Raw genomic sequence first — 14,368 nt, forward strand, 5'->3', positions numbered from 1 at the left:
CCATACTAGCCCTACTATAAGATGATTTAATAATTTGGGGGGGGAATTATCTGTAAACCACAGGAACTTCATAATATTCTTAATTTCTATGTACATGCATACTGTAGTGCTTATGCACATAGTACAATGATAAATGCCGAAGAAATCAGGTAAAGAATGAAAGTTCGCAGCCTCACATTTACTTGTTCTAAGTGGATGTGTGGGAAATAAATAGCCTAAGGAAAATAATATAGATAAACTTTACTTGTCAGTGGTAAATACCACAGCTTTCTCTTAAAGTGTAGGCAGTGTTCCCAGAATAATCTCACTGAAGAAAATCCAAAATCTTTGCACAAAAAAGTGCACAGGTTTGTCCTGTGTGTAAAAACCTTTTAATCTAAGTGCATTTTATATCCAAAACAATTTGCACTACTTGAATACAGATCTTCCTCAACTTACAATGAGGTTACATCCCAATAAAACCATCCTAAGTTGAAAGTATCATAAGCTGAAGATTCATTTAATACACCTAACCTACCAAACATCATAGCTTAGCCTAGCCTACTTTAAATGTGCTCAGAACACTTACATTAGCTTACAGTTGGGCAAAATCATGTAACGCAAAGCCTATTTTATAATAAAGTGTGGAATGTCTCATGTAATTTATCAAATACTGTACTGAAAGTGAAAGTGGAATGGTTGTAGGGTACAGAAAAGTTATGAGTATATCAGTTATTGACCCTTGTGATCTCCTGGGCTGACTGGGAGCTGTGGCTCGCCGTGCTGCCCAGCATCACTACAGAGTATCAAACTGTGCTAGCCCAGGAAAAGATCAAAATTCGAAGTAAGGTTTCTACTGAATGCGTATCACTGTTGCACCATTATAAACTGGAAAAATCATAAGTCAAACCACTGTAAGTTGGGGACCATATGTACATTAAAAAAGTTCAAAAGCCTACCAACATATATATAGATACACACACCCAAAACAAAAGGAATGCTTTCCAATGAGATTAGGAATGAGGATAAGAATTAAAGGAGAGTGTCTCCTATATTACCAGAGTCAGTGAAATTAACTGCATTTTAAAACATAAATTATACCTATTTGGAATTATTTTATAAATATATAATCTATAGGCTGGACAAACATCAATGTGAAAAACTGTCACAGAATTTCATAATTTAGGAACATAGCTTCAGTGCTTCATAATGTGGAAAGAAACTCCTAAGAACAGCCAATTGGTTTGATTTCTTAGAAGTTAGAAAATAATGCATTTCAGAAAATGATTTGTAACAATTAGCGACAAGAGAACAACATTAAGAAATAAAATACTGGGTACACAAGAACTGAGGTCCTCAGAGTACCAAAAGAGAATCAGATTTCACATTAAAATTTAAAGAATGTGGTTAAAGGAAAAACTAACTGGAATCGTTGTAACAGGTTAAATATTTAACCACTTCAAACAGAAATAATTTAGTCCTCTCACATAGTTCTGAAAATGTACTGTAGCATCTAGTTTTCCATATCAAGAGCATATAATTTGATTAGCAGAGCTCCCTTTGTTTTAGACTTAAAATCACCTCTGATCCACCAAAGTTTGTACTAACAATTACCAAACTACTATTTGAAAAGCATTTAAACAGCTTTATTGAGATATAATTCACATACCATAAAATTAATTTTAAGGTGTACAGTTCAGTGATTTTAGTATATTCAGAGTTGCACAATCACCATTACAACCTAATTTAGAATATTTTCATTACTCCAAAAAGAAACCCAGTCAGTAACCATTTGCAGTTATTCCCCATTCCCCTCCTCTCCCAGCTGTAAGCAATCACTAATCTATTTTCTGTTTCTATTTATTTTAAGAACATTTTAAACTTGCAACATTATTCTCATGCCTATTCCAGGTCATTGGCTTGGAAGTTTAAAAGTTCTTAAACTACCCAAATTTGCAAGTCCTGTGACATCCTCACTCAGAAAACATTCAAACGATGGTTTCATGATGTTATGATTGTTCCGTCTTCTAAGAGTTTTTGATCTGGAACATGTGTTTCAAATTCTGTTTGTACCATTTGCTAGGGGTGCTAAACTCATTTAATTAGACGGAATAAAACTATTCTTTCCAGACTCAAAACTGAGTTTGTTCTATTTGGGTTAACCATTTCCAGTCTTTTGATAGTAGGAACAGCTTTAGGAATCTAGTGTGGCACACCACTGTCTTCAGTAATAATGTCATCTTCATCCTTTGGCTCAATGTTTGGTTCAATCTGCTGTGGACAGCCGAGAAAGCTATTATCAGTAGATTGGCTAGAGCTGCCAGAAGTCCTACTGTTCCTAACGTTATTCTCCTGTTTACTTACCTTCTATTATGATGACGTTGTAACTGTTTGCAGTCATCCTATTACTTGATCAAAACTCTTCCCTGAAACTTCTATACCATTAACATCTAAAACGTCATCATTAACAGCCAATATAGCCCTGTGCTGCGAGCCAGACCTCCTGGAATAAGCCAGGATATAAAGATCCCTGGCGGGGGGTGGGTGGGGGGAGGAAGGGACTTCCTTGGCGGTCCAGCGGTTAAGACTCTGTGCTTCCAATGCAGGTTCAATCCCTGGTTGGGGAACTATGATCCCACATGCCACACAACATGGCCAAAAATTAAAAAAAGAAAAGTAGCGCACACACACACACACACACACACACACACACACACACACACACACAAGATCCCTCGGACCTTCTCTAAGCCATGTAGTGTCTCCCTTAGAATGAAACCATCCCACCAGCTATAGAGTCCCTAGGGAATGTTCAGTGTTGTTGTGTTTGTGAAGATGAACTAATCCTATGGTGTGTTTCTGGGGGAATGTCAACATCTGTAATAGAAGACACACCTGAAGTCTTGGTGCATACCAATTAACTAGATCTGGCTTATTTCTCTGGTTGACAGAACATTGGTTAAAACATTTTCCTTCTTCATTAGCATGTCAGTACCAAAGGCACTGTTTGCTTCTTCCTTTTTTTCTGTGTAAAAATCCTAAGCAGCAGGTTGGATATTGAAGCAGTTATGTGATAATTATCATCTTTATTTATAGATAGTAAGTATCCCTGGATGTCCGTATAGCCTAATAAAATGTCAACATTAGGTATCTTATGAACATGTTGCAGTAATCCATAAAACTTCTCAAAATGTCCAAGTTTTGCTCTTTCTATCAAAAACTGATGAAATTCAGTGCCGAACCTGCTCTTCTCCAGGATGCCCTGGCAGCCGCAGTCATGCTGAGTGCAGGGGCTGCAGCCCAGGAGCCTGCAACTCACCAAATGCACCTGCAGAGGTGGCTTGGGTCTCAATGTTGAGCTCCACAGGGTGGCTGGGGCAGCCTGTCTGTGGTGCAAATGGAGACACAACTCCATCCTGTCTCCCTCTGCTTTGGTGACTGCAGAACCCTGGTGGAGGAGGATGAGGGGGCAACTAGCCCATCCACCTCTTTGCTCTCGGCTGCCTTCCCCATGACCAGGCTCCTGACCCAGGCCAGTGGTGCTAACCGGAGAGACTTTAAGTAAAAATATTGTTAAAGACATTTTGGAGAAAAAGGTCACCTATAATCCTGTCACCTTAACCAACATATTTTACCCATATATTAAAAATTACCTCCAGGTTTGTCCATGAGTATATATTTTCACACAGTTGCAGTCAGATATACATCCTACTTTATATCCTTTTCCCATTTAAAATAACCTTTGTTCTATATATTTGACAACTTTAATAATAAAAACCTGAGGGAAATAGAAACTTTTGTATTGTGTGCAAATACCAGGTAAGTGGGTTTTCTGTGTGTTTTTTTTCTCCCCTCCAACTCCCCATATTCCCACATTATTGCTAGAGAAGCAGTCAGTCTCCTCTCTTTGGCACACGCCCATGGCTATCTTTACCCAGCTGACTAGGCTAAATAAATACACACACACACACACACACACACACACACACGTATACTGTGTGTATGTATATGTACAGGTATATGTATGTTTTATTTTGTTCATTGAAGCTTATTAAGCCTTTTATTTTTTTAACATTTCTTTCAAATTTATTTTATTTTTGGCTGCATTGGGTCTTCGTTGCTGCGTGCGGGCTTTCTCTAGTTGTGGCAAGGAGGGGCTACTCTTCGTTGCGGTGCGCGGGCTTCTCATTGCGGTGGCTTCTCTTGCTGTGGAGCACGGGCTCTAGGTGTGCGGGCTTCAGTAGTTGTGGCTCACAGGCTCTAGAGCGCAGGCTCAGTAGTTGTGGCACACGGACTTAGTTGCTCCACGGCATGTGGGATCTTCCCGGACCAGGGCTCGAACCCGTGTCGCCTGCATTGGCAGGCGGATTCTTAACCACTGTGCCACCAGGGAAGCCCCTCCCCAGGAATTTTAAAATCTTTCCCTCTTAGAATAAAAGGTTTTCTGTGCTTTAAAGCAGTCGTAAATTTTTAAATTAACTTGTTATGTTATAAAAGTAATCTCAGTCCTATTTTAAATAGGTATCACTTGGCTAACATGCGCTGGTAATATGTTAGCAGCCCCAGTTGCTTGACAGATATAGATGTTAGATGAAATCCAGTTGATTAAATTATACTCACTTGTCCAAAGAGGAATGTAACTAGAGAAATTAAAAGAAATCCTCAACATTTAGGCAGCGTCTAACCAAAAAGAAATAGAAACAATGTGAGTTAGTTTCCTATAGCTGTTGTAACAAGTTACTTGTAACTGAGTGTTTTGCTTTTTTTTTAGCATCTTTATTGGAGTATAATTGCTTTACAATGTTGTATTAGTTTCTGTTGTATAACAAAGTGAACCAGCTATATGTATACATATATCCCCATATCCCCTCCCTCTTGCGTCTCCCTACCACCCTCCCTATCCCACCCCTCTAGGTGGTCACAAAGCACAAGCTGATCTCCCTGTACTGTGCAGGTGCTTCCCACTAGCTATCTGTTTTACATTTGGTAGTGTATATATGTCAGTGCTACTCTTTCACTTCGTCCCAGCTTACCCTTCCCCCTCCCCGTGTCCTCAGGTCCAGTCTCTACCTCTGGGTCTTTATTCTTGTCCTGCCCCTAGGTTCATTAAAACCATTTTTTTTTAGATTCCATATGTATGTGTTAGCATACAGTATTTGTTTTTCTCTTTCTGACTTCACTCTGTATGACAGACTCTAGGTACATCCACCTCACTACAAATAACTCAATTTCGTTTCTTTTTATGGCTGAGTAATATTCCATTGTGTACATGTCCCACGTCTTCTTTATCCATTCATCTGTCAGTGGACACTTAGGTTGCTTCCATGTCCTGGCTATTGTAAATAGTGCTGCAATGAACGTTGTGGTACATAACTCTTTTTGAATTACGGTTTTTTCAGGGTATATGCCCAGTAGTGGGATTGCTGGGTCATGTGGCAGTTCTGTTTTTAACTTTTTAAGGAACCTCCATACTGTTCTCCATAGTGGCTGTATCACCTTACATTCCCACCAGCAGTGCAAGAGGGTTCTGTTTTCTCCACACCCTTTCCATGACTTATTGTTTATAGAATGTTGGATGATGGCCATTCTGACTGGTGTGAGGTGGTACCTCTTTGTGGTTTTGATTTGCATTTCTCTAATGATTAGTGAAGTTGAGCATCCTTTAATGTGTTTCTTGGCAATCTGTATATCTTCTTGGGAGAAATGTCTATTTAGGTTTTCCGCCCATTTTTGGATTGGGTTGTTTGTTTTTTTGATATTGAGTCACATGAGCTGTTTGTATATTTTGGAGATTAATCCTTTGTCAGTTGCTTCGTTTGCAAATATTTTCTCCCATTCTGAGGGTTGTCTTTTTGTCTTGTTTATGGTTTCCTTTGCTGTACAAAAGCTTTTAAGTTTCATTAGGTCCCATTTGTTTATTTTTTTTAAACAAATTTATTTATTTTTTAATTTTTGGCTGCGTTGGGTCTTCGTTGCTGTGTGCGGGCTTTCTCTAGTTGCGGTGAGCGGGGGCTACTCTTTGTTGTGGTGCACGGACTTCTCATTGCAGTGGCTTCTCTTGTGGCAGAGCACGGGCTCTAGGCACGCAGGCTTCAGTAGTTGTGGCATGTGGGCTCCAGTAGTTGTGGCTTGCGGGCTCTAGAGCGCAGGCTCAGTAGTTGTGGTGCATGGGCTTAGTTGCTCCGCGGCATGTGGGATCTTCCCGGACCAGGGATCAAACCCGTGTCCCCTGCATTGGCAGGCGGATTCTTAATCACTGCACCACCAGGGAAGCCCCCATTTGTTTATTTTTTGTTTTTATTTCCATTGCTCTAGGAAGTGGGTCAAAAAGGATCTTGCTGTGATTTATGTCATGGAGTGTTCTGCCTATGGTTTCCTCTAAGAGTTTTATAGTGTCTGGCCTTACATTTCAGTCTTTAATCCATTTTGAGTTTATTTTTGTGTATGGTGTTAGGAAGTGTTCTAGTTTCATTCTTTTACATGTAGCTGTCCAGTTTTCCCAGCACCACTTATTGAAGATGCTGTCTCTTTGCCATTGTATATTCTTGCCTCCGTTGTCAAAGAAAAGGTGGCCATGTGTGCGTGGGTTTGTCTCTGGGCTTTCTATCCTGTTCCATTGATCTATATTTCTGTTTTTGTGCCAGCACCATACTGTTTTGATTACTGTAGCTTTGTGGTATTGTCTGAAGTCAGGGAGCCTGATTCCTCCAGTTCTGTTTTTCTTTCTCAAGATTGCTTTGACTATTTAGGGTCTTTTGTGTTTCCATACAAATTGTGAAATTTTTGTTCTAGTTCTGTGAAAAATGCCATTGGTAGTTTGATAGGGATTGCATTGAATCTGTAGATTGCTTTGCGTAGTATAGTCATTTTCACAGTGTTCATTCTTCCAATCCAAGAACATGGTATATCCCTCCACCTGTTTGTATCATCTTTAATTTCTTTCATCAGTGTCTTATTTTCTCTTTCAGATTTTTTGTTAGTGTATAGGAATGCAAGAGATTTTTCTGCATTTTGTATCCTGCTACTTTACCAAATTCATTGATTAGCTCTAGTAGTTTTCTGGTAGCATCTTTAGGATTCTCTATGTATAGTGTCATGTCATCTGCAAACAGTGACAGTTTTACTTCTTCTTTTCTGATTTGGATTCCTTTTATTTCTTTTCCTTCTCTGATTGCTGTGGCTAAAACTTCCAAAACTATGTTGGATAGTAGTGGTGAGAGTGGACAACCTTGTCTTGTTCCTTATCTTAGAGGAAATGGTTTCAGTTTTTCACCATTGAGAACGATGTTGGCTGTGGGTTTGTCATATATGTTCTTTATTATGTTGAGGTAGGTTCCCTGTATGCCCACTTTCTGGAGTGTTTTTATCATAAATGGGTGTTGAACTTTGTCGAAAGCTTTTTCTGCATCTATTGAGATTATCATATGGTTTTTATCCTTCAGCTTGTTAATATGGTGTATCACATTGATTGATTTCCATATATTGAAGAATCCTTGCATTCCTGGGATAAACCCCACTTGATCATAGTGTATGATCCTTTTAATATGCTGTTGGATTCTGTTTGCTAGTATTTTGTTGAGGATTTTTGCATCTATGTTCATCAGTGATATTGGCCTGTAGTTTTCTTTTTTGTGCCATCTTTTTCTGGTTTTGGTATCAGGGTGATGGTGGCCTCATAGAATGAGTTTGGGAGTGTTCCTCCCTCTGCTATATTTTGGAAGAGTTTGAGAAGGATAAGTTTTAGCTCTTCTCTAAATATTTGATAGAATTCGCCTGTGAACCCATCTGGTTCTGGGCTTTTGTTCGTTGGAAGATTTTTTTTTTTTTTTTTTTTTTTTTTGGCTGTGCTGGATCTTCATTTCTGTGCGAGGGCTGTCCCTAGTTGTGGTGAGCGGGGGCCACTCTTCATCGCAGTGCGCGGGCCTCTCACTGTCGCAGCCTCTCCCGTTGCAGAGCACAGGCTCCAGACGCGCAGGCTCAGTAGCTGTGGGTCACGGGCCCAGTTGCTCCGTGGCATGTGGGATCTTCCCAGACCAGGGCTCGAACCCGTGTCCCCTGCATTGGCAGGCAGATTCTCAACCACTGCGCCACCAGGGAAGCCCTGTCGGAAGATTTTTAACCACAGTTTCAATTTCAGTGCTTGTGATTGGTCTATTCATATTTTCTATTTCTTCCTGGTTCAGTCTTGGAAGGTTGTACTTTTCTAAGAATTTGTCCATTTCTTCCAGGTTGTCCATTTTATTGGCATAGAGTTGCTTGTAGTAGTCTCTCATGATCCTTTGTATTTCTGCAGTGTCAGTTGTTACTTCTCCTTTTTCATTTCTAATTCTGTTGATATGTCTTCTTCCCTTTTTCTTGTTGAATCTGGCTAATGTTTTATCAATTTTGTTTATCTTCTCAAAGAACCAGCTTTTAGTTTTATTGATCTTTGCTATTATTTCCTTCATTTCTTTTTCATTTATTTGTGATCTGATCTTTATGATTTCTTTCCTTCTGCTAACTTTGGGGTTTTTTGTTCTTCTTTCTCTAATTGCTTTAGGTGTAAGGTTAAGTTGTTTATTTGAGATGTTTCTTGTTTCTTGAGGTAGGATTGTATTGTTATAAACTTCCCTCTTAGAACTGCTTTTGCTGCATCCCATAGGTTTTGGGTCATCATTATATGTATATTTTAAACACAACATCTCACCATCTTGAAATCTTCCATACCCCTCATATAAACATGTACCACCGCTTCCTGATTCTTTTTATGCCAGTGTTGGCTTTCAGAGTGCCATTTTTCCCAACCACTGTTCCCTCAAGATTTCTGACTGCCTGGCCCCTTTATGTCAAAGTTTTCTTGGATATCTTTCTCTCTGTGTGCCTTCTTACCTTTCTCCTTACCCGGTACAAAGCCTGAATATGCTTTCACAAAGAGACCTTAAGTTACCTCAGCATACTTTATTCCACTCTGACTTTTTCACATCCAAAACCTTCTCCAGTATTCATACCTCATTTTCTTCTGTATTCCTGTGCCCCACATATACTTATTTTCTAAATATCATCTTTCCCACCTGCATTTCACTTAAATACTTTTTTTTTAAAATCATCTCCCATCCCTTTCTTTTGGCACTTTCCTCCAGTCCCAAGGTTTCTGTCTTTTGTCAGTCGGTTTTCTCTCTTTTAGTCTTAACCTTTCTGGTTGTTCTGTTTTCTCATCCTTCTCCAAAAGCTCACACTCTGATAATGTATATGTAGTTTTCAGTTGAATGCTTCTGAATAAATATCTGCTTTTCAAAACAGTGAAATCTAAACTATTAGTATGGAAATAACCCTTGGGAAGATGAGGTCTCCACTTGAAAGCTTCAAATAGAGATTCTCCTGCTAGTGTTGAATGATGGAGCTTTATCTAATATTATCTGAAATGGGATGACTACTTGAACCATGCAAAATATTCACTATTATGAAATGAGAATAGATCATTGATTTTACACTTCTATTTTGATTGACCTGAGATACAAAACTTAACCACCTCAGAGAAGGTAACTTTCATATGTTTTAGATTATATTCAGCATTTATTCTTCAGGATAATTATAGACTTAGAAATGTTTAATCCTGTCTCCTAGTCCATGCCAGAGTCCCTTCCAGTGATGAGAGGAATTCATAAGCTACAAGACAACCCAATCCATTTTATACTGATATTGATTGTTGTAGCTGTTCATCCCTGTATTGGGTTAAAGTCTGCTGGCTTTAATTATATTCATTAACTTTAATTCTGCCCTCAAGCTAAACAGAATTTGGATCCCTTTTCTACATGACTGCCTTTTAGATAGTTATTCTATCCTCTACACCCCTCTCCCTACAATTTTCTTTTCCCTTTGAGATAAATACTTGACTCTTCCAACTATTCTTCATAGGATACCATTTTCATCATCCTGATTGCTCTCTATGGAATGGACTTTGTTAATGTCCCTTCTAAAATGTGTTCAGAATTAAAAATAATACTCAGTATGTAGCAGAATTGAATCTGGATTTTGCACACCTGTACGTTAATGCAGACTGAAGTTACTTCAAGTTTTTTAGCTGCCATGTAATGTTGGCTCATGATGAGTTTGTAATTAACTCAAATCCCAAGATTTTAATCTGGAGGTTTCTCTTCACATGACTTCTTTCCAAACCAATATCCCATCTTCCTTTAGTTGTACCACAGATTTTTAAAGTCAGAATATAAGACTTTACACATATCCCTATTTTATCTCATTAGCCTATCAGCCAGCCTTGGTTTCTTTGAATCTTGGTTTTTGTCATCTACCTTATGCTGATTCAACAAAGAGTCTTGAAGCTAGTGTTGGAATGTTTTCAGACATCTGGGAAGCAATAATCAAAAATCATGGAGACTGTCTTCCAAAAATTGTTGTATGCAGATATAACTCAGCTCTTGAGGTGTATATGAATTAATACCATTGTAAATTGGGTCCAGGAAAGACTGAAGTCCATTGCCAGCCTGCAAGACAGAAGCCTTTTGTTGAACATTAACTCCAAGAGAGATGATGTTCCAAGACATATTGTGCCAACATAATGCCCAAAGAGCTACTAATTCTTCCTGAGAAATCAGTTAGTATACATATGAAGTAGAGACAGAGTCATTGTGACCATTCTTTTATTTTGCATTTGGCAAGCATGTACTGAGCACAGTGTCAGGAACAGTGTGAGGTTCTAGAGAACCAGGTTTGCCTGGGGCAACCCTTATTTGTGCCTCTTGTCCCAATGTAATTATTAGTAGCATCATTTTTCACTTTCAAAAGAGTTCAGGTTTGGAGGATAAATTATCTTGGCCACTCTTCTCATAATCCAACCAGTTCCTTTTAGTATTTTATCTTGGTTAAATATTACACAGCTGTAATTTGGCAGCTCTAATGAGGCTACAATAGTACTTCTCTTCCATTTGAACAGTTTGTTTCTTGACCGTGGGCAGTTGATAGCAAAAGTAACTGCAGTTAAGGTCTACAAGTACTTAGTATTTTTCCTGTGCCACCCTCTAGAGGGCAGTATTATATACATTTGAAATGATCCAATTCTAACAAAAATGGACTGTTTATACGTGAAAATCATAAACATTTGATGCTCTTAAAGAATACATTGGAACCAACATTGTGAATAAAACTTATCTTTTGCTAATCAATAAAGAAATATTAAAAATTCATTGACATTCTGAACATTCTTTTTTTTAATTGTAAAAACTGAACTTAGATGCCTTGAATATACAATGATCCATTATAACAATTATGCATAGACTTCAAGAATCTGCATATTTTATGCTTCTTTCATGTTTTTCCTAATTAATGATTTTACATGGTTAATAATTTTAATATATTCTGCATCACATAGTTTTCATATTTATGTAAAATAGGCACTTAAAATGAATAGTTCTGATTTACCTGCTTAAATATTACTTTCCTCTAAAAGAGAAAACAAAACTGCTAGTTTTTACTTTATAACCTGAATCATGTGGTAATGTAGAATTCTAGTATTTAGAATTAGAATGTTTCTTAAATATTGTGTCATCAGTGGGTAATTTGTTAACGCCTAATATCAAAAGTATATTGCTTGTGTTTGACACTTTTGGACTTCCTAATGTAATGTTCTCTTTTTAGAAAAGGTGGACAAGTCCTATTTTCAAGAGAAGATGACTTTTAACAGTTTTGAAGGATCTAAAACTTGTGTACCTGCAGACATCAGTAAGGATGAAGAATTTGTAGAAGAGTTTAATAGATTGAAAACTTTTGCTAATTTTCCAAGTAGTAGTCCTGTTTCAGCATCAACACTAGCACGAGCTGGTTTTCTATACACTGGTGAAGGAGACACCGTGCGGTGCTTTAGTTGTCATGCAGCAGTAGATAGATGGCAGTATGGAGACTCAGCAGTTGGAAGACACAGAAAAGTATCCCCAAATTGCAGATTTATCAATGGCTTTTATTTCGAAAGTAATGCTGCACAGCCTACAAATCCTGGTGTCCAAAATGGTCAGTACAAAGCTGAAAACTATCTGGGAAACAGAAATCATTTTGTTTTAGAAAGGCCATCTGAGACTCATGCAGACTATCTTTTGAGAACTGGACAGGTTGTAGATTTATCAGACACCATATACCCAAGGAACCCTGCCATGTGTAGTGAAGAAGCTAGATTAAAGTCATTTCAGAACTGGCCAGACTATGCCCACTTAACCCCAAGAGAGTTAGCTAGTGCTGGACTCTACTACACGGGTATTGATGATCAAGTACAATGCTTTTGTTGTGGCGGGAAACTGAAAAATTGGGAACCTTGTGATCGTGCATGGTCAGAACACAGGCGACACTTTCCTAATTGCTTCTTTGTATTGGGCCGGAATTTTAATATTCAAAGTGAATCTGATGTCGTGAGTTCCGATAGGAATTTCCCAAATTCAACAAATCCTCCAAGAAATCCAGCCATGGCAGATTACGAAGCACGGATCATTACATTTGGGACGTGGATATACTCAGTTAACAAGGAGCAGCTTGCAAGAGCTGGATTTTATGCTTTAGGTAAACTTTACTATAAAATTAGGCTAATAAATAACTTTCCAACTATCCCAGGGCTCCTAAAAAGTAAATAGATGCCATTTGCCCCCTGAACTGGTAGATATTTAGGTGTAGGCTGACATCATTATTTATATTAGTATTATTCTGTGAACCCTTATGTTGAATCTGTAATATAACCACTGAATTTACGTGGAAAAGATTACCGTATTATGAGTCATATTTATCTTTATGTAATTGTGTTTTGGAGAAGAATGACATGCAAAAGATGATAGATATCCCTGATAGAAGAGTAGGTCTGATAGTAATACTAACTATAATTTATTGCACACCTACTATATGTGCTCAATACGTATATTACATGCATTTTCTCTATGCCTCATAACAACCCTATAAGAAGAGTTAACATTAGGGAGTTTACCTTGGCTGATGTTAAAATTGATACCTGCCTTTTGTACATAGACTATATATTTGAAAGCCGCCCTGTATATTCGAAAGATGCCTTATTGCTTAAAATGAGCACTTTTCAAATGGACTGCTGTAGACATGTCAGTAGGGAAGGAAGGGCCATTAGTGTGATGGCTTCCAGGAATATTCAGAAAAATTATACCGTTATATATCTGACCCAGTTACTTTAAGATTGAATAGTGCCAAAATACAAAATACAAGTTATTTCAATATTTTATTACTTAGTACTATATAGCAATCTTTAAAGTTTGTTTAGTGTCATATAGCTATAACCTTAGAGAAACTTATCCTGTAATTTCATTATGCTGAACTTTATTGTTAAAGTTTCACAGTTTGAAAAAGTAAATGTAGTATTGATGGCCCCAAATGACATATGTTAAAACAATTGTGATTTTTCACATAAAAATTGGGAAATTTTATTTTTGTCTTCTGTAAAATACCTCAAATTGAATCAGTGAATTTAGTGTGTATTTCCTCCTCAAATGATCTTATCTGTTACTTAGATGTGAATTCAGATATCTTCTTTAAGCTATGAGACTTTCATGTAATTTAGAAATGCTTAATTTTATAGTATTTAAAAGGATATTTTGGGGTAAGCTTGTAATTGCCCAAATACATGTATTTTTACTTGTGTGTTTCTTAGGTGAAGGTGATAAAGTAAAGTGCTTTCACTGTGGAGGAGGGCTAACTAATTGGAAGCCCAGTGAAGACCCTTGGGAACAACATGCTAGGTGGTATCCAGGGTAAGGTATTTAAATGTTCCTTCAGTGACAGGCAAAGTTGGACAGTACATAAGCAGTGGGAAGACTTGAATAACTTTTCACGTCAGCTATTTTTGCCTTCACCAATTGAAATTTGAAATTCACACCAGGTTTATAAAAATGGGGTCACCTACTTTATATACATTTAAAAAAAACACCTAAGCCTTCTCCAGTGACCAAACCATTTATTACTTATGTATCACATCTATGACGTTCAGATGATTCTATTTCTAAACACCAAATTAGGAATGTATGGGACTTCCCTGGTGGCGCAGTGGTTAAGAATCCGCCTGCCAAAGCAGGGGACACAGGTTTGAGCCCTGGTCCGGAAAGATCCCGCATGCTGCAGAGCAACTAAGCCCATGCGCCACAACTACTGAGCCTGTGAGCCACAACTACTGAAGCCCATGCACCTAGAGCCCATGCTCCGCAACAAGAGAAGCCACTGCAATGAGAAGCCCGCGCACCACAACGAAGAGTAGCACCCGCTCGCCGCAACTAGAGAAAGCCCCCGTGCAGTAACGATGACCCAACGCAGCCAAATTAATTAATTAATTACTTTTTTTAAAAAAAAGGAATGTATGCTTTTGTTGTTGTTGGAAGTAGGCTCTTTATTTTTTTTATTT

General features: G+C 38.0%; 1 protein-coding gene and 1 pseudogene across 4 annotated transcripts in view; one reads left to right on the forward strand and one right to left on the reverse strand.

Annotated features, from left to right (window-relative positions):
- The window catches only part of XIAP (X-linked inhibitor of apoptosis), a 43,659-nt gene that overhangs the window by 11,787 nt on the left and 17,504 nt on the right, over positions 1-14,368 (forward strand). Inside the window, exons 2-3 of one of the 3 annotated variants that reach the window (XM_082609893.1) lie at positions 11,611-12,519; positions 13,625-13,724. In XM_082609893.1, the coding sequence (XP_082466019.1) occupies positions 11,643-12,519; positions 13,625-13,724 (977 nt within the window). In that variant the 5' untranslated portion in view covers positions 11,611-11,642. The remainder of the gene's footprint in view (positions 1-11,610; positions 12,520-13,624; positions 13,725-14,368) is intronic. The other 2 variants (XM_082609895.1, XM_082609894.1) reach the window with 2 other exon arrangements.
- On the reverse strand, positions 1,981-3,562 carry LOC309796275 (partitioning defective 6 homolog beta-like; annotated as a pseudogene). Its single transcript has 2 exons — positions 2,975-3,562; positions 1,981-2,573 (listed from the first exon to the last, which is right to left on the reverse strand). The product of its transcript is annotated as a partitioning defective 6 homolog beta-like (transcript).

This window comes from Mesoplodon mirus (genome assembly GCF_964341445.2).
Source record: "Mesoplodon mirus genome assembly, chromosome: X".
Lineage (NCBI taxonomy): Eukaryota > Metazoa > Chordata > Mammalia > Artiodactyla > Ziphiidae > Mesoplodon > Mesoplodon mirus.